General features: G+C 39.1%; 3 protein-coding genes across 5 annotated transcripts; 1 reads left to right on the plus strand and 2 right to left on the minus strand.

The window, feature by feature from the left end:
- Window positions 1-9: 9 nt before the first annotated feature.
- LOC144651970 (disintegrin and metalloproteinase domain-containing protein 10-like) lies at window positions 10-18,302 on the minus strand. The gene is made up of 14 exons (XM_078512057.1): window positions 18,106-18,302; window positions 17,666-17,798; window positions 16,860-16,990; window positions 16,051-16,274; window positions 14,617-14,881; window positions 13,262-13,584; window positions 12,256-12,421; window positions 11,511-11,673; window positions 11,034-11,138; window positions 10,073-10,256; window positions 8,930-9,141; window positions 2,679-2,926; window positions 634-772; window positions 10-206 (listed from the first exon to the last, which is right to left on the minus strand). Exons 1-13 carry the CDS (start codon window positions 18,209-18,211, stop codon window positions 639-641), a joined length of 2,394 nt encoding a protein of 797 aa, XP_078368183.1. The 5' UTR covers window positions 18,212-18,302; the 3' UTR covers window positions 10-206; window positions 634-638.
- A 35-nt stretch (window positions 18,303-18,337) lies between these two features.
- On the plus strand, window positions 18,338-21,289 carry LOC144651896 (uncharacterized). The gene is made up of 5 exons (XM_078511965.1): window positions 18,338-18,669; window positions 18,898-19,282; window positions 20,058-20,123; window positions 20,618-20,712; window positions 21,071-21,289. Exons 1-5 carry the CDS (start codon window positions 18,584-18,586, stop codon window positions 21,195-21,197), a joined length of 759 nt encoding a protein of 252 aa, XP_078368091.1. The 5' UTR covers window positions 18,338-18,583; the 3' UTR covers window positions 21,198-21,289.
- Window positions 21,043-26,264, minus strand: LOC144651868 (protein C1orf43 homolog). 3 transcript variants are annotated; one of them, XR_013570379.1, is made up of 8 exons: window positions 25,969-26,259; window positions 25,752-25,853; window positions 25,308-25,431; window positions 24,846-24,905; window positions 24,520-24,686; window positions 24,002-24,060; window positions 21,861-22,091; window positions 21,043-21,826 (listed from the first exon to the last, which is right to left on the minus strand). XR_013570379.1 is itself a non-coding variant. In XM_078511930.1 (8 exons), the coding sequence occupies exons 1-7, from the start codon at window positions 26,056-26,058 to the stop codon at window positions 22,812-22,814; spliced, it is 699 nt and encodes a 232-aa protein (XP_078368056.1). In that variant the 5' UTR covers window positions 26,059-26,264; the 3' UTR covers window positions 21,959-22,091; window positions 22,792-22,811. The 3 variants fall into 3 exon arrangements, 2 of the variants coding, with proteins under 2 accessions (XP_078368047.1, XP_078368056.1); XM_078511930.1 differs by lacking the exon at window positions 21,043-21,826 and adding an exon at window positions 22,792-22,908 and having other exon boundaries at window positions 21,959-22,091; window positions 25,969-26,264; XM_078511921.1 differs by having other exon boundaries at window positions 21,043-22,091; window positions 25,969-26,258.
- Between the last annotated feature and the right edge of the window lie 3 nt (window positions 26,265-26,267).

The following is a 26,267-nucleotide window of genomic DNA, read 5'->3' on the forward strand; positions in this document are numbered from 1 at the left end:
AAAAATCTCTTGCGTTCCACAGCCTTGTTTAATTGCTCTGTTTAAGATTATTTCATTTAAAGGTTTGATCCCAGAGGTCAGAACAATTGTAAATGGTGGAAGCATCAAGAATCGTACAGTTCATAAAATAAGTTTATCATTGCAGTGTAATTGTCACTGTTCCTGCAGGCTTTTATTAGACATCAGAAGAAAACGAAGTTAGGTACCTAAAAAAATAAAAGAGAAATACAAAGTATTGAGCCATGCTAAAAATTGTCTCTCATTAAAAGAGCACAACGTATAACATGAATAACACGACCACTACAAAATTAAGGTGTCAGTTTGTCTCAATAAAGGTAAGTCGAGTTGGAAATGCTGCTTAGCAACTGTTGCTGTAGCCTGCGAATACAGCCGCCTTTAATCGCTCCCCGGCGCTCCTTTCTCTCTCTCCGCGTTTTGCACGTTTTAGCAGAAGTGATGCGATGCGGTTATATTCGCAGGCAACTGTTGCTAGCAACGTTCGTGTCGACAAACGCAGGTAGGCATCTGAAGAGCAAGATCGCTATTGTGCTAACAGACTCGAGAACAGAGAAATACAAAATAAACACAAATAAAAGGTAAGGCACTTGTATTAAGAATTTCACTTGTGCTCACTAGATTCAATATTCACTCATGACGTATCCCTGTGCCAGGAGTCTGTTTATCGCAGCTTCTTCAGATGTGGTGTGACGAATGGCGCTGTGTAAATCCCAGCTGGTCACATCCGGGAATAAAGACTGCAAATGGGCTTCATCTGAAAAATTCAACACAAACAACAAACAGAAGTTTGTAGCGTCTTCAAGAAGATTTCCTGTCGATGGGATTCTGACTAACGAACGGTTTGTTTCCTTGTTTAAAACCAGCGAGCTCATGTCACGTTTATTCAGATCACCCGAAAAAGAAAAGGTCAAAGAAAATGGTAGCTAGCAAATTTGAAATAAATAGGAGAATGTCGGTTTTCAGAAAATATTTCATAAATTTCTTAAGTTTAAGTGTAGAGTTCAAGTACTTTAGGTGTAATAATTCAGTTGTCCCAGTGCGGTGGGGTGGGGTTTGGGGGGGGGGGGGGGTGTTACTCCCCTATTTATTTTATGATATGCCGCCCAACCGGTATATATCCTACATTTTGTCTGACTTTGCTTACTTGTAGAAGATTTCTTCATTTGTTTTTTCCTCTAGACTGACATTGTGGAAGATTTTCAAAAAAAAAAAAAAAACACGAAAACTTATTGGGCTCCTGACAACGTGTTTTTCTTTTTTCACGGGATTTTTTATTTTCAAACGAAAGAGAGAGAATGAGAAGTGATTGATTTCTCCTAAGCCAGCTGTAGGATCTAGAGTAAAAAAACCTCTAAACACAATGGAAATAACTTTGAACACAACAAAAAAAAATGTCGACTAAGGGACAAAAAAAAACAATAATTCAGTTGAACCCAGCGACAATAGACACCGCGGCGAACGTCACGCATGCGCTGATTTAGCACTTCCGGTCATCTTTCCAGTCACCAACGGCCACCGCACGCTCGGCGGTAGTCGTGGCCCACGAGTGGTAGAATGCTGCAGAAACCGAGAGAAGAGAGGAGAAAGAGCACACAGGCGAGAAGGGGCACCTTCAGGGGTTAGCTCATTCGGTAGAGCGCAGTGCTGTTTGTGGAGGTGCGGTGGGGGTGATATTGAGGAAGGGGGGGGGGGGGGAGGAGGGATGGTGGCAGATGGGGAGGGGTTTAGTGGGAGTAGGTGTGTTTTTTTTTTTGTGCCCCTTTTGCGAGAGGGGGGGGTCGCGAGGGGTGGGGGGCAGTGGGGCGGGGGCGGCGGGGGGTCCACTCATGCGCAGTGCGGCCGGGTGTCGCGACAATAACAACTTGACCCAGCGTTAAAACAACTCAAACCCCAAGCAGTGGTAAAAATATTTTGGAACCTAGCAAAAACATCCTGAGATCAACTTATTTGGAATAACAAAAATATTTTTGAATAACTTTAAGCCCAGCTGCAAAAAAAAAAACTCTTGACCACAGCGACAAAACAACTCTCTTCCCAGCGTCGGAAATAATTCAGTTGAACCCCGCGAAAACAATACACAATTTTCACTAAACGATAAAAACAGGGTCGAACCCAGCGCACAAAAGCTCTAATCCCAGCTACAATAATTATAATTATGAGCCCAGTGACCACACTAATCGGAACCTAGCGACAATTGATAACTTTTTCTGGCTGTCCTCCCAACAGGGAATACAGAAACAGAATTATCATCTTTTGATGAAAAAAGGGAAGAAAATGAAGCAAAGGAGAAATCCAGTTCACAATGGGTGCAGGCTTTTTAATCTCCAGGTTACCATACCCTACAAAAACTCAGTTACATTCATCTTGATTAAAAACTAGCAATGGTATATTGCAATTCCTGCGTTTTGATTGGTTCACAGGCAATGGTATATGAGCTCATATACCATTCACCACAAATATGGAGCCGATACGCGTCAACGAAAACAGCTGAGGAGCTCAAATATTGCAATTCTTCGGGCGTTTTTATTAAAACAATTATTCCATTCGCGCTTGTTGGATATGAGATCGTTATAGCCAACTCGGCGCTACGCGCCTCATTGACTATCTACCATCTCATATCCAACGCGCGCTTGTGGAATAATTGTTAAATATTAACTCACATGATTCATATACATCAGCTTCTCCCAGATTTCTGTCTCCGTGACTAGAGCCCAACTCCCCCACTGCATCCATGAAGTCTCCTGAGGACGATTGGCGGCTTCTTACACGCACAGTTTGCTGATTCCGCACGATGTATGGCAGAATAGCTCGCCTGGCAAGGCTAAGCAGAGATGGTCTGCCACGAGCAGTTAACTTGAGTAGAACAACAATCAAACAAATACTACCGAGAATCACCAGGACATAATACCTGCAAGACATCAAGGAATTGTGCCATATTACATGTCGAGAAATAATTCAGTTCCCGTACTTGTAAAAATAAAATGAAATAATGACACATGAAGTTAGTCATTTAACCTCACCCACACTCCCTTGGTCTACGTTTTTGACTCGTTCCAATCCTTCTCTTCCTAAGCGAATTTGGCCATCTCAGTCTTTCCACATAACCTACATAATGGCCGTTTTCACACTAGAAGACGGATAAATCGTCTAGACGGACAAGTCGTCTGACGATTTGTTCGTCTAGTGTAAATTTAATTAAGACGGCTTTTAGACGACTTGTCCGCCTAGACGACCAAGTCGTCCTCGAAAAATCGTCTTTCTAGACGGACAAATCGACGGACAAATTCAGACGACTTGTTCGTCCAAAATCGTGTCCGTCCGGTTTTCACACTAAAGCGATTTGTCCGTCTCAGACGAATTGTCCGTCTCTAGTGTGAAAACGGCCAATGCCTAACCCACAAAATGCCACTGCCACCTAATGCAGTTTTGAGGTCGAAAAAAAGCCCGCAAAATGTAACATTTAGTAAAATTTAGGACAGCATGTCAACCATGAATATAGCATCATTGGTCGGAAGTGAATTTAACAATTTCGATCATTGACACTAAAAATATTAAGAAGAATTTAGCTGTCCCGTACAAGCACTAGGGCAGACAACATTCTCGGAAATAAAGATTCCCTGGGATTTGCTTCACTCGGTCAAACACTGCAACTTTACCCCCCCCCCCCCCCCCCCATTTCTCGAGGCCATGATTTCTTGGGCCAATTTTCGTTTCCCTTGCAGGTTCGAGAAATTGGAATACCCCTGTTTGTCATTTTCTCAAGCTTTTTAAAAATCTTTGAAAAATGTTACGTGAAAACCCAACAGGAATATCAGGAATATTAACAGTTGGTCAAGGAAAATCATGATTGCTGATTTGTTGACACATCACTCTTGTCATACACTGCAAGACATGCTTTGTGTCCAAACCTCAGTCAACTTTCACCATTTTAAAAAAAAAAATCTGTTTCAAACTTCCGTGAGCACTGATCGGAAAAGCAGGAGTTTTCTTTTAGATAAACAATGTCGAAATACTGTTTACCAGCTGACGTCAACTGAAATTATCTCTTTTTTTATCAACTTTAAACCAATATCTTCTTTCAATAGCAAATAGATCTCTAACTGGCAAAATTAATAGCAAAAGGTAACCAAACGCGATATATCGCTAGAATTTGGGCCGTAGGCAAATGTAGTCTGCCTTGTTGGAGTTTATCAACGAGACAAACAAGGGTTTGCTTGATCGAACGATTTCAGAACGACGTAGAGATTATAGAGTCGATAGAAATAAAAAAGTATGAGTAAGTTTTAGCTTTACAGTGCCCTTCAGAACAGAATTATTTATTTTTGGAAAGTTACAGTCAGGACTTGGTACAATTCCATGTCCGCCATGTTCAGACACTAACATGGCTGGTGGCTTTAAAAGTAAAAACGTAAAAAAGCAGATCTTGTCATTAAAATTTTTAATTTTCTCTTTGGAACTGTGGTAGCTGAAAACGGAAAAGAAATCGAGAAAATTTTGTTTTTGTGACATGTGGGCATTATACTTAACCGGGCTGTCACAGATTTTATCAAATTTCAAATCGCTTCATCTCTAAACGTTTTTCCGTGAAGATTCTCACGATTGTAGTTAAAATATATTAAAGGAAGAACTTTGTTCTGTCAATATTAGCTTTTAGTGATATTTACGTGACCCTCAATTCGCTTTGTTATTCAAATCATTTTTGTCAGTTACGAAACCTATGCGTTGGTGATATATCAAGAGTCACGCATCAAAAAGAACAAACATTAATGCTTTACATTAAAAATTGACCACATCAGTTTCCGTGGTTCTATCGAGGGATAGAAACACCAGTGGAAATTGGAGAGAACGTGAAATGTTTCAGGAATTCGAGCCGAAAGCAAGTGTTTTTGCAGGTTTTATGACTTCTCCCAAACTTTCACGAGTGTTCTTATTACCCGAGAGAAACGCGCAGAAAATGTTCCTATTCCGTTAAGAAAATACTGAGACAAACATAAAAGAAAATTATTTCTTTATTGCGATTATCAAAATTTAAATTCTCGTTGCTTGCTAGCGTAAAGCTGTGGACGTATCGAGTCATAAAAACATAGCTATAAGGTATATTTTTTAATCTAACAGGAATACAGACTGTTGCAATCCAAACAGGAAGTGTAATCGCCTCGCTAGTGTACAAACAATGTCTTCTTGAAAGGATGCAGAGGAAATTGAAATCAAAAGAAAATTCGAAAGTGATCCAGAACTGTTTAGTAGATATGAGTAGCGTCTATGATAATTTCAAGATACACTAATATTAAGATACAGAATACGTTTGGAAACAGAAGATTCATTGCGTTAGATCCCGATCAGTATAATAAATAAGTATCAGTTTTGATAACATTTCACTGAAAAATATAATAAATAGGAAATCGTATCAGCATTCATTTGTTTGTAACTCTATCCTAGAGGAAGTCTAAATTGCGACTGTGTAGCAAATTATCATATTGTCAGTAAAGTCCATGGGTGGAATGATAGCATTTTACCGCCGCGTCATAGTTGACTATAAAACCCTGGCAGTTCTTTGCCGTTCTTGAAGAATCCCGATTTCTCGGACCCTCGATTTCTCCAACTCTCGATTCCTCGACCAAATTTTCGTTTGCCTTGGAGTTGCTGTTCCATACGCAGCACTTGGCATTTCCAGATCAAAAACTCAATATTGCACCTTCAAAATAAACCTCGGTTTTGCTGCATGGTACAATTGGCATATTATTAAAGCTTGAGATTCTCTATATCAACCCGTAAATCTCCAACCGTTTGACAACCACCAGAGTTTTGCGTAAATCATGCAGTGTCGATTTTCCGTCGCTTGTTACCTTTTCTAGTTGTTCACAGGTCGCCATTCGCCGTCTTTTGTTTCTATTCAGATGCCAATTAGCGGCTGCCTCGCGTGCAATCTCATCACTGTTATTTAAACTGTTAAAAATGTCTTGAAGGTTTTCTTCGTTTTCCTGTCTGGAAGAATTACACTTCACCCTTTTCTTGGAACAAGGTTGACCTGTAAATCGTTCTTTTCTCTGCAGAAATCCTCTTTTCCTTCGGCCAAAGATTCTTGAAAATCTTGTCACTTTTGACTTCTTACCGTGTTTAGATTTGCTGCTTCGCTCTGCCTTGGGAATCAGATGGCTTTTTTCTGAGCAACTCATACGTTCAAAGTCACAGTGAATTAGATTCATCTCTGAAAGATAAGCTCCTACAGGCATCTCGTTCGCTTGCTCTTTAGATGGCGTTGTTGTAGTTGTGTTGTTGATTATGAAAAAAATTCAAATTGAAACTCTTCTTTTCTAGTTTCACCCACTGACGTGTGTTGACGTCACAAGTCAAAATTCAACGGCTGCAGCATTGATTAACTGTGAAACATTTCTTCACACGCCACGCCGGATATCCATGACAGCGTTCCATTGTTACGACACGGTTGCCCAAAGCAAAGAACATCTGACGAAAGTTCGGTATTGTTTTTCAGGAAGAGCAGCTGCGAAGCGCACGCATATTAGAAATATCGACAACAAGCCCTTGAAGGTCAATTTTCTACAGCTTGATGCGCGAAATGGTTGTCAAACCGGTTTCTACCAAGTTAATTAAAGTCAAATTATACTTTTCTGTTCCGCTCTTGTGCAGAACTTCTGGATGAAACTGTGTTGCATGAATGGCTCGCTTCCTTTCGAGACTGAGAACAGTAGAACAAACAACATAAACAATACCCCAAGCCCCAAACACAATAGCAGCTGCTACACCGTGAGAGGACCACTAGAATAACAAACTTATGAGAGATGCAACACTACTGCAGTTTGTACTGAGCTCATTTAAATGCGTTGCAAACCCGTCTTGTTAGATACCAAACGATATGGACATAGTTTTTTCTTCGTATCCTATCGGTGGCTAAAAATCCTTAATAACCGTGCTTTGTGCTGTTAAGCCTGGTTTTCACTAGCGACACAAGCACAAGCGCAATCACGCAAAAAGGACATGAGCACAAGCATCAAAATGAAATGCGCTAGTGCTTTTACTTGAAACGAAGCCGTTTTCACGGTATAATTAGAGCTGTTATCCCCCCCGGGGGGGGGTTCTTGGGTAAATTTTTGTTGGGTATGTGCCGCTGGCCTCTCAGAACCCCTACCCCATTATAGTCATATTCTATGGCCAATAATAGACCCCATCTTAGTCACTTTTGGGTAAATTTAATTTTTACGACCCCAACTTAGTCACTTTTGGGTAAATTTAATTTTTACGACCCCAACTTAGTCACTTTTGGGTAAATTTAATTTTTACGACCCCAACTTAGTCACTTTCTGCATGGGAGCTGTTTGTCAAATATTGAACAACAGCAATTAATACGGTAACATTTTTTTCGGCGAATATTTCCGTTCATAAATCACAACTTACCAGATTTTCGTACTCTCAAAATCCCGGAAAAGTGTGACCCCATTCTAGTCACCCTATAAAAAATGCTTGAAATGGCGACCCCATTATAGTCGGTCCAGTCGTGAAAATGCGACCCCATCCAGCGGCACATCCCCATTAGCCCATTTATAGGAAGTGCCCCCCCCCCCCCCCCCGGGCTGTTATCCTTGCGATTGTGCTTGCGTCGCTAGTGAAAACCAAGCTTTATAAAGCACGCAAGAAACGCAAGAAAGAATTTTCGCGAAAAAAAAAAAAAGGCAAAACGTAGGCGTTTTTTCCGGCCACACTTCTCTTCAATCAGGCACTTCCTTGAATTTAAAACAGAACAAAGCACAGTTGACGTTTTATTATATATTCTAGTAAATTGAAGTATCATTTTAATTTGCTCGAGAATTCACGTTTGTATTGTAAGCTGGCTAGTTCGCACCCTGAGTGAGTTATATTAGGGAGTAAAGAAATATTCTTGAATTCGAGTTGCTGTTATAGCGCGCTCCTAAGGTCCGGTTTTCTCCATCTGGAACGCCTGTCCGGACCCCTGCCTGGAGATATCGCGAAAACATTTTCAACAGCTGAAGGAAAAGTTGGAGTTTTGCCTTTAAAACATGGTATTAATACTTGCAATATCCCCGCCTACACCAGGGCTAGCTTGTTAAAAGCCGATAAACACTAACCCAGGATTAAAAGTTGATAGAGGGTTCAATTTCTCTTGTATAAAAGCGTTCTTATTGCTTACGTTTTGTTGAGTTTGAAAGTAGTCGACGTCAAAATTGTAGAACAGAAAATATAAACAAAAAATCCTTACTGAAAAGTTACAAAAGTTAAAATTTACGCTAACCCTGGGTTAGCTTAAATGTACTTTAAACAACTCGACCATGTTTTTTTGGTCAAATAAAAAGCAGCACAACATAAATTAAAGCCTAGTTTACACGAGCATTTTTTATGTGACAATTTTTATTTGCTCGTGTAGATGAGAAAAATTGGCTACTTTTTGTATGTCAAATATATTCGTTGACAAGCTGGCGTGTTAGCTTTTATGTGAGAAAGAAAAGTTGTCACATACAAAAAAAAAATCGTGTAGACGACTCGTCACATAAAATGTGGCAAATATTGCGTCAGTATATGTGGTCCCCAATCTCCCAAACTCCCACTAAGCACTGTGCGCGCGTATCTTTGTGCGTATTTCTGCTGTCCACGGTCATTACTGGCGCACTTAACTTTGTACTGCTGACAAATAATTGTTGCGCCATCTACACGATCAAATATATTAGTCACATAAACGTTGCCCGTGCAAGAATGGGAAAAAATTTCGAAAAATATGAAAACATTGACGAATGGCAACAGTAAGGTGTGAATCACGGTAACAAATTTATTCCTAACTTTGCAAAACATAGCAAATTGACGTAGCCAGTGCAGCGCTGCCTTGTTTCACAGAATTTTGCTGCACTGTAATCTAAGAAAAGCAACAAGACTAAAGGCATACCATTCTCTTTTTATCCAGCTCCACAGGTCACTCATGGCTGCCTTGGAGAAGAATCTCTTGAAAGCATCCCTGAGTTTGTTGAGTTCATCATCATTGTCCACAGTGACGCACAGGCCATATGAGTCACAGTATCCCCGGTGAAGATTGCAAGTGCTGCCGGGACGCTTGAGAACGACTCGACCCAGGAAATGCAGAGATGATATGCACTCACCCTGATGAGAATAAGAAAACAAGTTGGTAGGAATATATCACATAAAGGAAAACGGATGGTAATGATTAAAAATAAAATGGCTTGGAAAAACTTGATGGTTGAGAAAGATGTAGTGTTCATTACTTTTCACGAGCGTGGGGCAAAGAAAAAATCTCAGATTTTTCTTTGCCCCACGCTCGTGACATAATGAACATGATCTTTTCCGTTATTTCTTTACCACCTTTCTTTATTTATCAACTTTTAAGTTAAAACATTTGTTTTTAGTTACAAAGTAAATGTAATCAGAAACTGAACTGCGACTTTCACAAATGAGAAATGAGCTCTAGAATGTTTTTTTTTTGCCACAATGCTTATCGCAAGTGATTAAGGACGACAAAAACAAAAGAAGGGTTTTGGCCGGAGATAATATTCCAAATTAGTGACTAATTTAATTTAAAATAAGTAACAGAGAAGAAAGAAGGAAAGCACCAGCCTGTAACAAACAAGAACTGAAATCAATACGAGTAAATGGAAAATAGATGGAAGGGATTTCTATTTAACTTTCTTCGGCTGTCATCAGCACGGTGTGGGACGAGCCCAGAGGACGCCTCGATTTAGCCGGTTCCAATTTGAGAATAACGCACGAGAAACGATAAAAGCAACCTTAAGATTTGACTACGAGTACGAGATCGAGTACGAGTACGACTTTGGAATTTCAAGACAATTGTATCCCCCTAACTATAACTCTTTTCTGTTGCTGACTTACACATAAATAAACGTTAGGGATAAGATTAGTGTGATAAGTGATTATAGGAAGCACACGAATTTGATTTGAAAACTAGTACTCGCACTTAATCTCTTACTCATAGTCCAATCTAAAGGTCGCTAAAAACGCCAAAAGTTATCGCTCAATCAGGGGCGAGAGTTTCAACCGTACTACTGTAGTCACTCACACGACTACTGTTACAACACACGTGACACATTTCATCTCTGTCCTGGTGACATTCACATTCATTGGTCCCATATAGCGCACATATTGAACCAATACAGCTGCCATCCAGGCACGTGTTCGATCCTCCATTGCATGTCACATTGCTTGGTTTTGATTCCGCTTGAGGGCAACGCCCATTGCGGCCAGTTTAATGTGTTAAAGAAAATGAAAGGAAAGCCTTTAAGCCTAGTGACTCATAACTCTCGTCACTTAGTTCCGGCTAGGATTACTGCTACTCCCCCCCTGGATGGGATGCTAGTCCATCGCAGGGTTATTCCCAACATTAAAATCGCCGGCACCTGGGTGAAATGAGGCGCTGTCTTGTCCAAGAACATAATACAATGACCCCAGTCAAGGCTTGAACCTGGACTGCTCAATCCAGAGCATATAACGCACTTACCATTAGGCCACCTTTCCTTTCTCAGTACCGGTGTTTAATTTCGGATTCCGTAGCATAAATGTAGGAGAAATGCGACTCTTCCTAACTGCACGTTACCCTCTCCCTCTCCCGACAACTGAGCGGGGTGGGGAAAATTGGTAGCCTGGAGGAACACAATAAAAAAACTGCCAGGCTCTTGTTCGCAACCATTCATATCCCAGGCCGTGGCGTATAAATAGATGAAGCTATTCTATGATCATTGTCAACCTCGAATTCTGTTTTAAATGTCACGTAAGTAATCATTTCTCTCATGTTTTGTCCAGCATTTTTACTTTGGGCAATTTCAAACTGTATCTTAGCAGTGTAACAATTTAAAACGCGTTAAAACGACAAAGTATTTGGGCCGGTTTGATCGAAAGCTGGTTGACGTAATCCGAGTCCTGATATCTCTTACACACTTGGTGAAATTCGTTTAGGCCCCCCTATATAACCCTGTCTATTTCCTGAAACTTTCTCTTCCGCACATAATCTAATCAAAGGATATTTGCAAGTAGTTTCCAGGCTGCACTCTGTCTCTGCTTGGCACACTTTCGCTGGGGATTCTGGGATGAAAGTACATTCTTCAGTACAACATTTCCCTGCCACATAACTGAAAAGAGAAACAAAGGTTACTTTATAGTAAACTAAAGCTTTAAAGAAGGAAAACCCTAAAAAAATAGCAAAACAGAACTAAATTTAAAAAACAAAAGAAATGTAACGGTCCCTTAAACCATTATATACCGGAATCTAGGACATTGTAGATTCGTGTTTGATTTTAGATCGAGAGTAGGCCGGGTTCTTTGGAAAGATTGGGCATCAGGTTTCTACAGTGGTACTTAGCATTAATGCAAATAAATGTGAATGAAGAGGTTTATGACAACGACGATAACGATGGATGATGATGATGATGATGATGACGATGATCAAATGGTATGCGAGCTGTAAATCATGACGTCATACATACGGGGTAACACACACATACCTGCATTGCTTTCCCTGTCTGACCGTACATCCGGGTATATTCAAGTCGTCATTTCTCGCCACGCAGCACTTGTCTTCTGCGAGGCAGTCGTCTGGTCTTCCACAGTCACAATCTTCACCCTCCTCTACGATCTTGTTGCCGCAGAAGGAGCCGTTGTTATGAGCTGGTAAAGAGAATTTAGAAGTCAATATTTTAATACTCCTTTAAAATTAAACCGGCGTTCAGTGAATTGGTTGGAAAATCAGCGGTAAAATGTCAAAGAATAAATTTTTCGTGTAATTTCTCGCGTTATGGTACCCTTTTTAAAAACCTACAGCTAGTTGACGCACTGCATCCCTTTCCTGTACCCTTGGATTGAGTAACCCCTTAAAATACGTAGATAAATTAGCTGTTCGGATGCGTCTCTTCGAGTTTTCTTAAAAGGTCCTTTTTAAAACCTAAATTGCAGTTACACCTTTTTATATGCTACAACTCGTGCCATTCCTACTCTTTGTACGTACCCAGGCATCTTTTTCGGACGGAGCCTCACCGTATGGTCCATGAAAGGGAGTAACCACCCTCACCCCCTCCTCTCCCCCCCCCCCCTCCCCTCACCCCCTCCTCTCCCGAGTGCGAGCGTTGATTCAACTTTTTTCGTAATTAGTTTGTACGTTGCTCGGTATGTTAGACGGTGCAATGTATTGTGCAACGTTTCCTACGGATTGCTTCAAGACAGTAGTATCTAGCGGAATACGTACAAACTCACCGATAAAACACTGTGGCCCTTTCATAGAGATTATGGGAGATATTTTGCGCTTGCTACATGGAGAAAACAGGAAGTTGTTGGGTTCGTGTCCGTCGCTTGCTCTTGAATACATGACAAAGTTACCAGCTTGTCCGCCTGGTGAACATTCTGTTGTGTCTGGGTCATGCTGGAAGTGAAACAAAATTAGCCACCTAAAGGGTACTGTATTTTTTTATGTAGAGGATGACACAAATGTCCGGGGAATACTGGTAAGAAAATTTGAATTAACCCCCTAAAGAGGACCAATCTGTATTTTTGGACCTCTAATAGACGATTCCCTGACAGACAGACAGACAGACAGACAGACAGACAGACAGACAGACAGACAGACAGACAGACAAACAGACAAACAGACAGACAGACAGACAGACAGACAGACAGACAGACAAACAGACAGACAGACAGACAGACAGACAAACAGACAGACAAACAGACAAACAGACAAACAGACAGACAGACAGACAGACAGACAGACAAACAGACAAACAGACAGACAGACAGACAGACAAACAGACAGACAGACAGACAGACAGACAGAAAGACAAGAGCTGTAGTAAAAATGTTCTCATCCAATACTACGATGAAAAAAAAAATAATTAAGATTTCATTCTTGGTTGATTTAAACCACCAACACAGTTTGAGAGCGATTTTGTTTAAAATTTCTTCTCCTACAACTCCAAAAGATAACTTTTACTTCGTCTTAAACACTCTAAGTGAAAGCAAACTTCTCATTTCACGTCCCTCAAAGAGACGATGAACATCCCCGCCCTTTTGCATGGAAGACCTCTTTTAAAGAGCATGGAATACCGGTGAATCGCTGGAAGGTAACCTGTTGGCATCTGGCAACTGGCAAAACTCCTAGTCACGTTATGTTCTTTATGCATTAAAAATCGTTTAACCTCCATTGTGACTTCATTTCGTTTCATTTTAACAGAATCACCTAGCTTTATGTGGCAGTGACGTTTACCTCAGACCCAAAGCTGTGTCCAAACTCGTGTACAACTGTAATCACCGAGGCCTTTCTTGGTAACCTGGCGCCAAAATTCAAAAACGTCACCACCGCTGTGTTAAAGTTCAGCTCTTCGTCCGACTCTTCCAGGATGACCCTCTTAGAGCATATTCCGCCAGGTGTGTTTTCGTCGGGCTCCGCAACCCAGGCTAGTCCCAGGGCCCCGTCAGAGAAGTCTCGGTAAGTGAATAGCAGAGATAAGCAGTAGGCATCGTGATCAATCTCGCTCCATTTGACCAAATAAGGCATGATACCGATGTCCTTTGGACTTGCTAAGGAACCTGGAAATGTCAAACGTAAACAGGTTTACTGTTACGTACAGAGCGATTTTCACTTGAGGGCCGAAAGTTATTCGTGTTTGCTTTGGTTTTGCATTTCTACGCTTAGTGATTGGTCTAAAAACTCGTGCCACTTTGGCAACCAATCAGAAGACATTTCCCACGCTTTGCACCGGCTGAATGTTAATGTCTGTTACGCTACGCAACGAGCGTGGTTTTGCCTGGAATGCGAAGGGACGAGGCACCAGCGGAGTAGCCCCCGAAGCGAAGGCGGGGACCCGACTGAGAGGTAGGTACTTGGACGGTTGCTATGGAAACCGACTCCACAGCGAGGCCCTTTGCATAAGTCACACTGGCCGAAGCTAGTGGAGAAAGGACAGAGAAAAAGAAGGTATATGGGAGGGTGGGAGACGGAAAACAAACTACTTGCAGCGAGGGCGCAAACTGCGAACGAACGCGTCAGCATGACGACAGCACGCGAAAGACGTGGTGCGCGAGGGCGAGGCTGCGCCAGGTCGAGGCTACGCTACACGCCAGGTAACTTAAGCCAAATATAATTGGCAACCAATATTTGCTTCGAGTTTTGATTGGTTCCCTGGATTGTCTGTGTCCTTTGTGATTCGCCAGAATGATCACTTTGGTTTTGGTTGTACGACACTCAATTGAAAACCGCCTTAAGCATTGTGGGGCAGTTTTCTAGGTATTTGTTCCAAAGTGAATAAAAGCAATCGTAGTTTAAAGCCGAGTTTGCACGGGCAATTTTTATGTGACAAATATATTTGATCGTGTAGATGACACAACAATTATTTGTCAGCAGTCCAAAGTTTAGGTCGTCAGTAATGAGCTTGGACAGCAGCGATACGCACAGAGATACGCGCGCACAGTGCTCAGTAGGAGTATGGGAGATTGGAAACCACAAATGCTGTTGCAATATTTGCCACATTTTACAAAAGGCAAGGATTTTCAAGAATCACCAAACGTACTTTACTGGGAATAAATGACGGGAATTTGAGTCACAAATGAAAATCTTATTACCTTCCGCTTTTGAATCGTTAAACACAGTCACGGCTGCTATAACAAATCCAATATCATCCCCAGGCCCCCCATCTTGGTTGAAGTCTGTCGCCCTGAATGCTTTGTCAGCCATTGCCACGTGATACACCATCTCTGCTACAGTGGCACTCTCAGAACCTGAGCCCACGTGCTTGAAAAATAAATAATCAGCAGCAATATGTACAGCGCATGTGTTGTTGAGGATGACGTTGTATGAGTTGCTGCGGCGAAATCTTTTACTGGAAGCCTGTGTGAATAAAATAAGTGGAAAACCCTGAGTAGAGGGAGCCAAGCTCTTTCCTTAGTGGGTTTTGGAAACATAAATTAAAAACGGCTGTCTCAGTTTTTTTCCTGCAAGTTGCAATTTGAGACAAGTTTTTGGCCGATATAGATATTTTTAAATTTTTTATGCAGCAAGTGGGAACGGGTTAGTATTTGCTTTTGGCACCAAATAAGGCCAAGTAAAAAAAAAATGTTTCTCGTCCACGCCCGCTTCATTTTTTGGGGGCCGCTTCTCTTTTTTTTAAAAGTTGTTATTAGGAAAGTTGGACCAAGTTGGACCAAGTTGTAAAACCAACAGGCTTTACTCCTCAATTAAGTACAAAAAAAAGTTTGTAAGACATGGCTTTTGTCTGCGTTTTAATACGAAATCACTCAGGCCAAAAATTTAAAGCCTCGGTACGCTAGGTCCGTACTGGATAGGTCAGGATTTATTTTGCAAGTTCGCTTCTGGAGAATTTAACGATGGAGGAAATAACAAATAACAAAAAACAGCGCCCGCCCGCTCTCTTTTTTATAGAAATCCGTACGAGAAACTTGGCCTAATGCATTCTAGAATGTGTTAAGAGAACGGATCATTTCTGCTAAACGTGGATTTCCATTGACGCCTAATTTTTTACGTGCGTGAAAAAAGGCAATGTATGAACGACTTGCGTAAACGTGTAAACAAGTCGTTCATACATTGTCTCTTATATTTTTCACGCACGTAAAAAAAATTCAATAGAAATCCACCTTTAGCAGTAAAAGTTTGAAGAACTAAACTGACCTAACCAAACTCAAAATGAGAAAACATGCATAAGTGAGGTAGCTGATGGAACGCGAGGGAAACAATGTAATCTTTGCCAAGCGCGGGAAGACATGTTGCCGGGAACAAAAGGATTCCCAAGAGGGTACCGTTCCTGCGCTTTAGATATTTTGGCTTCAACTTCGAGGGTTGTCCAATACACCCAAACTGGGTCGATTTGACTATTTCACTTTACGATTCGACTCAACGGAGGTCGATTTGAGCGAGACTTAGAAAACTAACAGCATCTTGGCCAACAGGGAGAGTAGAAAACTAGTCTCTCACTTCATAGGAAAACAAAAGAAGAACTTCACTGATCGGAATAGATTTTGTAAAGGGAAACCATTATTTACCTGAATCATTGAAGGTTGTAGATCTTTAAAGCGAGCCATTTTCCTTTTAATTTTCGAAGAGTTAAATTGAACGCTTGAAGCCGGAAAAATAATTGAATGGTAGGGCGTCTTTGAGTGAATGTATCGCTCTGCTGGCTCTAGGTGGAAAGTTTCACCAAATGCAAAGAAACTTCCGTCAAATTTTCCATCTAATATATGACCCATCACGAAGGAGTCGGGATCGCCTGAGAAAAAGAAAAGAAAGAAGGAACAAAAGGGTTAAATTCTTGATATAGGGGCTTAATAATAGACCACGAGTACAAAACGGACGAGCATGCAAACGGGCGAAAATTCCTCGCACGACCTCGCACGAGGACGACACGCGAGGTGATTTTCGTGCGTGCCTGAGTTCTCTCCACTCGACTGTCGCACTCGACTGTCGCACTCGACTAACCCTGTGAGATAGTCTCTTTGAATTTCGACTTTATGTAGTCTAATTTAATAAAGGCTTTACTAAGGGTTTCTCTGTCATACATCACCCATTTTATTCGCTCGTTTCTATTGTAAATCATGACAGACATAAAAGGGTTTTTGCTTATCAAGCCTTTTTGTCGAAAAAGCATACAGACACACGGAGAATTATTGCGACTTGACAAATTTTGTGAAGATCAAGTGCAAAGTCACAGCGTTGTCCAAGGGGAAAAATTGGCAGGCACTAGGTTTCAGACTCCTTCCAAATTCTAGCTGGATGGAAAAGCCAGAGAACTATGGACACTATGGCCAAGCTACCAAACAGAAAGTGAAAGATAATATGCTTTAAATGTAAGTACCTTTCACAGTTCCTGTGTAGGCAGTTCTTGCATCGTAGCCAGTATTTTGCTCCGCGTTAGAACTCAGGTCTCGAAACTTGGTATCTTTCGAAAACAATCTCTTGTGCTGCTCCAACAATAGGCAGAAATTCCTTTGAATAATTACAATACACAACACAACATATGCGTTATTATCGTATAGAATTAAACTTAAGTAATCAGATAACATAACATAAAATTTTGATATAAAATTAGATAATTTAAATTTGTTACATTGCCATACCAGTTATCATTTTAGTTTACTTATTTTCTATCAAATTATATGCTGAGGTTTCCTTCTCAAGCTAACAGAGGCTAAAATATAAATTTATAAGTGGGGCAATGGAAACCCTTGAAAATCAGTCACTACCCGCAAATTGAATCACCTAGCCAGACCATAATCTTTCTATATTGTCTATATTGATGATCGTGACCAGCTTATGAGCCCCAAGTTTTAATTCTAACCTAAAAATAGCAATATTGTTCGATAATGCGGCCCGAGAGGAAATAGTCAAGAAAAATGAATGAGATTCAAATTGTCGTGACGTCCAAATATCACTCACCCGGCAAAAAAATAAACCAAAAATATGGTATATTATAAATACCCGCTGTATTTTTCTCCGGTTTTAGGAGCGTTGCGTGACGACACTATTGACTAAAAACGGCTGCGAAGAAGACTTAACTCCCTTGTGATTGTAACAAGATGAAGTACAAAATAAAATAAAACGTTAAATGTTGTTGCGTTAGTTTTATTAAAACAGAAATTGTTAAATAAGCTTACAACTTACCTCTGAAAGGCGCTAAATTTAATGGTGACGACAGAGCTTTTCGGAAAATTCACCGCTTCAAGATGTTGTTTGTGTACATTTGTAACATTGTAGTCTATGGCCTCGTAATACTTGATGTTTGGAACTGCGATCCCTGTGAAAATATTAAAACACCAAGTACCATTATTGCACTGTATTGCTGAAATCAAAATGATTGAGATCGATGAAGAAAACACGTCAGCAAAAAAGTGGCGTTAGTTTCAGCTATGTACAAAACACCAATAAAAATAAAATAAGCAAGTACACAAAGACGAAAATTCCAATCTATTAAAATCAGGCTGAGTTAAACGCAAAACTTCAATAACTACTTTGAAAACTAAAATTAAGTTAAGAACTTAAGCTTATTAAATTGAGCGCAAGCTTTTAGGTTTAAAAATTTATATTTGACGAGTTTTACTTACCTTTTACATATCCGTTTTGTATTCCTTCTGCTGATGAAACTAATAATAAGAAAAAGATCCAACAGATAACGACTGATTGAACATTCCAGGCTATTAACAAGTTCATTTGGCTATGAAATGAACATGATTTATGATTCAAATGAACTTTTGCCGGCAAACTGCTCTGTTTTCTGTAAGTCGACAGAAGCGCGGAGACTGGACAACCAGTCAGCGGTGATGACCAAGAGAACAAGCGGTTCCCAAGCAATATGGTGGACGAACTTCCGATTTTTGAGTTCACGAACTCTTTCCAACTTTGTACACTTTTGGTGTGGTAGATTGCCTCAGAAGTTATCAACCTACTTTGGGAAATTGTTGAGCTGTTAAGCTCGAAAACGATCCTTTTAAAAAAGCTGAGAACCTGTTTTCTCTTTACTAAACGGTGGATGATGACATTGGGAAATTTGCTTGATAGAAGTTTTTACTTTCGGTGAAACATATGGCAGAGAAAAATGACTGGGCCAAGTTATCTAAGAAAGAGCTGCTGGAAATGCTTCAAAGACAAGAGAAGTTGCTGGCTAATAAGTAAGCTTTCCTGCTACTAAACGTGTGATCTTTCTCCATCTCTTTCAGTGCCACTCTGTTCGAAGTTGTTGTCCAACTGTTATCTGCCATTCTTGATCTGTGGACCAATACTTTTTTATAATATCCCACACGAAATTTACATCGTATTTAGCCTAGGTTTCATCTTTGATTGTCTTAGTTGAAATGGGCACTCTAATTTTCTGATATATGTTCACTTTCTTTTTAAAGGAAGTTCTTACAGAGCCTCCCAGACAAAGGTAGAAAGGTATCACAGACAGTGGAACAACTCAAGCAGCTGATTGCCCAAAAGGAAAGGTTGGAAGACACTGTTGCACAGTTTGAGAGATTGACAGTGTCGCAGCTTGTCCAGAGAACACAACTTGATGTTGTAGACAGTGACGACAGTGATGATGCTCATAAAATGCAAATCCAGTCAAGCATAGGACATGCAGCTACAAGTGAGGAACATACGTGTAAAGAAACAACCAGCAGCAAACACAGGGAAACAACAGATACTAACAATTCAAAAACTGATAAACAATTGAGTTCAAAGTCTTCTGGTAGAACATGGGATTATGAGTCATCAGCAACACCTCCAACCTATAAGTTAGAGGTAATTAGTCTTTATAGTTTAAAAGTATACTAATACAGTATTCATTTAGAGACATTTGTCCTGTCCAGGCTCCTCTACGTTGGTTGCAAAAGCTATCCAATAGCAGATAATGCAGACTTTAAAGAATTGAAGGTCACAGTGAACATTTGCTCCGTTGTCTCATTTCTTGGACAAGAAAGAGGTCCAAGCCCCCCCCCCCCCTACATTTGCCAATGTTGTCATGTCAGTGTGTATTTATTGGTTATGGGGAACAAATACAAGCTAATGGCACAGCCAGGGATAGAAAAGAGTTTTGTCCTTTTGATAAATATTCATATAAACACTCAAAGTTTACGATTGTCATTATTAATCCTATTTCTGATCCTATTTCTGAAACTTTCACCTCTCATCTTAAGAAATTAAAATTATTTACTGTTTTCCGGGATCTTTTCCGAGGTTAAGAATATTTATGTCATTATTAGGCCAGTAGAAAATTAGAAAATGTATGCAAGAACTTGCAGTTATACCAGCAGTACCACCTACTTCAGGTCATTGTCAATATGATAACATCACATAACTTAAAGCGTCACTTCTTTGGAAAAATCATCAACCTCGTTCATCAGGTTCGGTCAGTTGTCCAAGCAGAACAGATATTGCTTCTACCAGTTAGGAAATGTTATAATAAGGGCACCTGTCAAATTTTCATTGTGTGTAATCTGTTAAAATTCAAGTTCACTGTGTTAAGACATCTGTACATTATTACCGATAATTATTTTATCTCCTGCCCTTTCCACAGAAAGCAAAACCTCTGTCATTAGAACAGTCCTTTAAACTCTTACAAGATCAAGAGAAAAGACAGAAGGTGGGAACTAAACTAATTAACAAAGCATGTCCAGTTTGTAAAGGGTTTGACATCTTATGCATACAGTTGAATCCTGATAACTCGAACTTTCAAGGGAAATCTAAAAAGGTTCATAATAAAGGGAGTTCAAGTTATCAAGGCCGAGGGTACAGTAAGTAAGAAAAAGACCTGGAGTGGTTTTGAAAAAGGCTCGAGTTAGCGGGAGGTTCGAGTTACTGAGGGTTTAAGTTATCTAGATTCAACTGTGTTAACTTTGTAGCAGGGATCCATTTCATTTTATGAGTCAAACCTCTGAGTGGCAATGGAATTGTCATGGTGTGTTAACTTCTGCATTTGGGCCTGGTAGCCCATCAGACTGGAGTGTATTCTAGTTTCTGTAGGATTAAGCAGCTTGTAGTATTTCTGCTTCTCCTTACTTCCAGCATTCATTAAATTCAGCTTTAAATTACTTCAAAGTGACATGTTATTTAAGTCTCCAAATTGTTCTTTTGTAGATTCTTCAAGCTCAACATGCAACGCAGAAGTTAAGAGAACAAAGTTCCCTCACTAAAACAGACTTCACAACACTTCAAGTTTTGAATCCTCTTCAGTATCCTTTTATAAGAATATTTTCATCTTGTAAAATGCCAACTTCAATATTTTCTGACTGGCTGTAGAGAATGGCAGGTTTCATTTCACATAGACAAAATAGAAAAGAGCTAGGATCTTTCTGCAAATTAGATAGTTAGCGTCACCACAGTTTTAAGAATGAATGAATGAATGCTCAGCAAATTATTGCTTTGCCCTACTTTTTAGAATAAAGCCAAGACCACAGGCAAATTCTTCTGTTTTAAAATACCCTATACCTGGGTGCTAATGCTGTCTTTAAGGGTATATTTTCATGTTACGTTAATACAGATTTGCACATTTGAGTCTTCAACAAACTAATCTTTAACTTTATTTACAAGATATCGAGAGACAGTTCATGAAGAGTGCTTAAGTGATGACAGTCTGCAAGACGAAAATGACATCAAATGCCATGAAATGGACAGTGATGATGATGATGATGATGACAACGATAAAGAAAACCCCTGAAAATAATACAAAATTGTACAAAATATTCATTTTAACTGTCAATTCTATGAGCCTGTTAACCAGCTATAATAATAAAATAAACCATTTTCTCATTTACTTGTGTCATTTGAATGTTCAGCCTACAATATTACCTAACATTATAGCCACAGAATGCATGTAAAGCCTATGTAGCTCTAGCCTTTTGCATTTACTGTGAGCCCATGTTGCTGTGTTTATTTTTTTTTTGGTGTTGGTCTCAGTTCATCAGCTGAAGTTTCCACAGCTGACAAGTTCTTATCCGAAATGGTAAACAGCCATCTTATAGCACGGTTCACTGAAAGTCTATAAGACTAACATATATAACATTCATAACTTAAAGGCACTGGCAACACATACATCAACTCCACCTTTTTGACTTGTTGTAATAAATATACAAAAGAACTGAACTCTTGGATTAAGGTAAACGCTGCATCCAATCTGACTGACATGTTGGTCAAGACAGAACCAGTGCCAGTGCTTAGGCTGACGCAATCCACCGAATTTGTAGTCCCATCTTGTAACCAAAAGTAATTTAAGTGTGGCCCACTGGTTAGTGTATTAGACCTCTGATCCAGATTGAGCCACTTTTCTTTTGTGAATCTGAGTCCCAGCTGATGAAAATATTTGCTGTTCTGTCTTGTGCACTTGTTGAACCTGAGGCAGACAATTTTTTCAGATGTAACAAATGTTACCAAATGTCACATGCTCATGGCTCCACTTTGCGTCAGTTTCCCTGCTTCAGTCTCAGCATCTTGTGTAGTTTTTATTTCTACACTAGGCTGTTCCATTTTTGTGCTTGAGGGTGGTTTTCTTATTGGCTTTTTACTGTTTCCAGCTATTATCAGACTTCCAGGAACATTTACATAAAGACGTACCCTAAATGAGAGAGGTAAAAACAAGTAAATCTCTTAAATTTAAAGGTTTGCATTTTCCAATTTTGGTTATTAAAATGTTTAATGAGAAATAATAGTTGCATAACATTTTCAACAATATTCAGATTTATAAGTACTATAAGTCTTTTTAAGTTGTTAGATTATTTTATTACTTTAATTATGAGCTGTGGTGAACATACATGTTTCAGGATTTATTTTATCAGGATGGCATAAAAAGGCTAACTTTTTTCAGGAGAATTAGTTATTTTTTAACAGCAACAGTGTCATTAATATTTTAATTTAATAACCTATCAGATTTGTGACATAAGATGTTTACAGAATAGAGTGCAAGGCATTCAAACTAATGCAATGCATGATTTTGAACACAAGAAAGGTTCAGTGTCTTTTATTCCTAGTGCAAGTCAGTGCATTGGAACATCTGGGGTTGCATATCCTGAAGGAGAGCCTTGTAAGCACTGAATATTTAATCATTGATGTTTATTCTATGCTCTTAAGTTTATTTGGTTAATTTTAATTAGTGCCAGTTACCAGTTTTTATAGGCAGGATTTATGATTTTATTTTAAGTTAACACTTATTACTCCAGACACCAACTTCCAAAATATTCAGTTTTCTCATAAAGGCCAGTACACTTGATGAGTAGAAAGGAGGAGGCAAGGAGACAGTAAGATTATTAAATACTAACAAAAAGGCAGAATCACAAGATCAGACAAGTGCAGGTTTTCCTTTCTTGTTTAACTGAGTCTGAACACAAGGAGAAACAACTGTGTCTATAGTTGGACATGGATGCTGATCTTTCACCCTACGGCACAAGAAAATCAAGAAAGATTTAACAAGTTTACACTGTTGTTATTGTTGGGGACATGACGGCATTTGTATTCAGTCCAAGAAGTGTTAATTTTAATAGGAAAATGATTGAGACTTATGCTTAAAGTTAAGTAATTTGATTTACAGTATGGGAAAAAATGACCACAGCTCAGATAGTTCTGCATCTGTTGTGAAATAATCATGAACAATATTGATCTTTACTGATTTATGATTCACTTAGATGTCACATTTCAGGTTTAATGATCAGGTTTCAAATTTATTTAGTTTCACATTCAAACATTGTAAGGTCAGATTTTCTTGTGAAATTAATGTTTTAGCCAGAGGGTTAGTTTTAATCTGATCACTATCTAAAATAAACACATATTAAAACTTAATTGGTATATTATGTAACTGACAATACAATAAAACCCAATTTCTCAAACCATCGATTTCTCAAACTTACGTAAAACTCAAAACAAAACTTGTTTCCATTGGATTTGCTTTATTTGGTCAAACACTGCTATTTCACCTCCGATTTTCAAACTACTCAATTTCTCAAACCATTTTTTGTTTCCCTCGGAGGTTCAAGAAATCAGGGATTCTGATGTAATGTCAAAAACACACAGAGGCAAGCTTATTATAAACTTATAACTGTTATAACTTACAGACTAGGAAGCCGAAATCAAGTCATCTTTTTATAGTTTGGGAATTAAATGTTAAAAAATAACCCCCCCCCCCAAAAAAAAAAAAAATAATAATATTAAATCTGACAGATCCAGCCTTCATCAAACTGTAGACTGCAGCTTTCATTAAAAAAAAATTATGTTAATAAAAGTTACCGGTATTATCGCTAAATGACAAGATGATGGTATTATTATTCAGGCTAGCACTCAGGAGCCAATTTCTTGACAATAATAAGCTACACAAACTGTATCTAGAATTTCAAGACACTTGGTCCAACCAAACTGCAACTTCCAGATGTAGTTTGTGTAAAAAACGTTGCCTATTTTGTCAAGTGTAATATATATTATTATGTACATAAGCAAATTTTATTTTTTCCCTACAGTTTCTCGATTAGAATACTGAACCTGTCTTTCATCTGCTCCACAAGATATGCAAACTTTCTGTACTGCAAGGCACCAAATTCCTAAAAAAGAGAAAGCTGAATTTATAAGACCTTACTACCTAATTATATTAAATACGATTTTCACGCTTCCTCTTTTTTTTTGACTGCCCTTTTATTGCGATTTTTAGTGATATGCAAACTCCGAGATTTAAAATTTAACAAATGATTGCGTTTTTTGCTGACACCAATCACAATTATGGCGAAAAGCCAATGAACCATAAAAACAAAAACAAACAAAATGAATTGAATTCTACCAATCACAACTGACAGACGTAACCTTTTGACCCGGCTGAAGTAAACTTATGTTTCCTACAGGTAAGAGAAGATGATTGACGGCAGCAAAAAGCATAAACCGTTGGTTGAGGATTGAATTTCAGAGGTCGCATTTCACTAAAAACTACAATGATTTTTTTTTAAAGTTGAAATATTTCTGTAACAAAAAAGACTCAGACAGACTACTGGTAAATCCTAAACACATACCTTTGTTTCAAACCTTGCATGTTCATACATATCTGCAACCTCATTAATGGTTTCATCTCCACCTCGTATCACATTGTATGGCGGCTTCTGAAGAGACTTGAGATGTTCTCTAACAGACTGCTTGTTCTTACGACTGTACTTGAAGTCAATTGTACATAAAAGATCATCTGTGTCACAAAATAATTGAAAAACATAAATGGAAATGCATCAGCAAGGGGAAATGATAATAAAATCAACATAGACATTGTGTACCGGTAATTTACACTGTATATTGTACAAAATACTAGTAGTGTATAATAGTACAAAAAATGACATGTTCTACAAACCAAGCTCAGTCATTTTATCCATGGCCTTCATTCGGTACTTGTAGCTTCTTGTATATTGATCTGTTAGAAAAAATTTATAGTTTCCTTCAAAGCCATGGTTTATTACAGAATGAAATATTACATACAGTTCTTTTCAAACAAAGTTATAAATTGAATGGGGCTAATATAATTTAGGCAAGGTTAAACTCAAGCTTACATTGGCCAGCAGTCTCCTTTACTAAATACAGGTTGCCAGTCCGAGGGTAAATTTACAGCTTTCCTGTTGAGGTCAAGCCATTTTGCTCCTGTTGCTGTTCACTTACCCTCGAGGTGAGTAAAGGTAAGTATTTAATTTTTTCACTGACAGGGTTGTCATGGTTACCTCCCACACTCCTTTGTGGCTTTTACCATCTTTCAAGAACCTTGCGCACTCTCATATACCCTTAGTGGTGATGAATTTAACAACCCAATAACAAGTAATACCTGATGGGGAATCAAAGTTTGTTGTACCATCCACTGGTTTGTTAAATTGTTCTGATAACATCCTAGGTTCCATTCTTAACTGTGAAATTCTTTGTAACTGGGCTGAGATCTCTCTTCCTAGGCTCTGCCAAGGAAACAATGAAATGTCATGAGCAACAACTTATCTACAATTAAGCTAGGAATAGACTTATTGACCTTACGTGTACATGCTACATGTATATCTTACATTTATGTCTGAATTTATCAAAACCAGGTCAAGGAAATTTTCATCGTTTTAAGCGCAAATCGCTGTAAACACGTTTTTTTTCAAACTCGATGATATAAAAACTAAAGGGAGTGTCAGTCTTTTTCTCTTCTCCTCTCTCTTCTCTACCTTTTAGCGCTGTATTTCTTCCCTTCTGGGGTGGATGAAATGAATTCTGCGCAGCATTGCTTGCATCTTACCCTGGGTGCGTCACTTCCAACAGGAGAGTGTGGTCCTCTTTTAGACAGCAGTAGCATCCTCAGTATTTGCCGCTTCACAATAATGACAATGAGGAGGCCAATCTGAAATTTACAATAAGCTTATCAGCTACATTTTATATTCCAAGGCAGCAGCTCCAATAAATGATAAAAAGGCGCATTTAACCAAAGGTTTTTTGTTTGAAATATATAAACTTACTGATATGGTGAAAATAATAGTCATCACCAGCCCCACACCTCCCAAGTTCTTCAGAAGTTTTGCATCATAGGTGCTGACAGGATCCGCCATCTTGGATCAGTCACTTCAATCTATGTTCAATTCGGCCAATTATTGTAAAAAATCTGCCGATTTTCCGACCATTGTTACAATCATGTGAGCTATAAAACATTAAAGCCTTGCATAAATAAAAGTCTAGGACATAAAATCATAATGGCGGCCCAATTTGAGCTAATTAAAAGGAATACAATCGACAGAGACCAGGGAGTTGAGAGAGTTGA

The sequence above is a fragment of the Oculina patagonica genome, chromosome 1 (genome assembly GCF_052425735.1).
Source record: "Oculina patagonica isolate OP01 chromosome 1, crgOcupat, whole genome shotgun sequence".
NCBI classification, from domain to species: domain Eukaryota; kingdom Metazoa; phylum Cnidaria; class Anthozoa; order Scleractinia; family Oculinidae; genus Oculina; species Oculina patagonica.

Bases quoted from the DNA above. Each gene is read 5' to 3' on its own strand.
- LOC144651896 (XM_078511965.1), top strand. From the start codon at position 18,584: ATGGCAGAGAAAAATGACTGGGCCAAGTTATCTAAGAAAGAGCTGCTG. The intron at 18,670-18,897 runs GTAAGCTTTCCT...TTCTTTTTAAAG, and splicing joins GAGAAGTTGCTGGCTAATAA to GAAGTTCTTACAGAGCCTCC. The intron at 20,124-20,617 runs GTGGGAACTAAA...GTTCTTTTGTAG, and splicing joins ATCAAGAGAAAAGACAGAAG to ATTCTTCAAGCTCAACATGC.
- LOC144651868 (XM_078511921.1), bottom strand. From the start codon at position 26,058: ATGGCGGATCCTGTCAGCACCTATGATGCAAAACTTCTGAAGAACTTG. The intron at 25,854-25,968 runs GTAAGTTTATAT...TGTAAATTTCAG, and splicing joins CTATTATTTTCACCATATCA to ATTGGCCTCCTCATTGTCAT. The intron at 24,061-24,519 runs GTATGTGTTTAG...TCTCTTTTTTAG, and splicing joins ATGCAAGGTTTGAAACAAAG to GAATTTGGTGCCTTGCAGTA.
- LOC144651970 (XM_078512057.1), bottom strand. From the start codon at position 18,211: ATGAACTTGTTAATAGCCTGGAATGTTCAATCAGTCGTTATCTGTTGG. The intron at 17,799-18,105 runs GTAAGTAAAACT...ATATTTTCACAG, and splicing joins ACAAAACGGATATGTAAAAG to GGATCGCAGTTCCAAACATC. The intron at 12,422-13,261 runs GTAAACGTCACT...TTTCACTTCCAG, and splicing joins GACACAGCTTTGGGTCTGAG to CATGACCCAGACACAACAGA.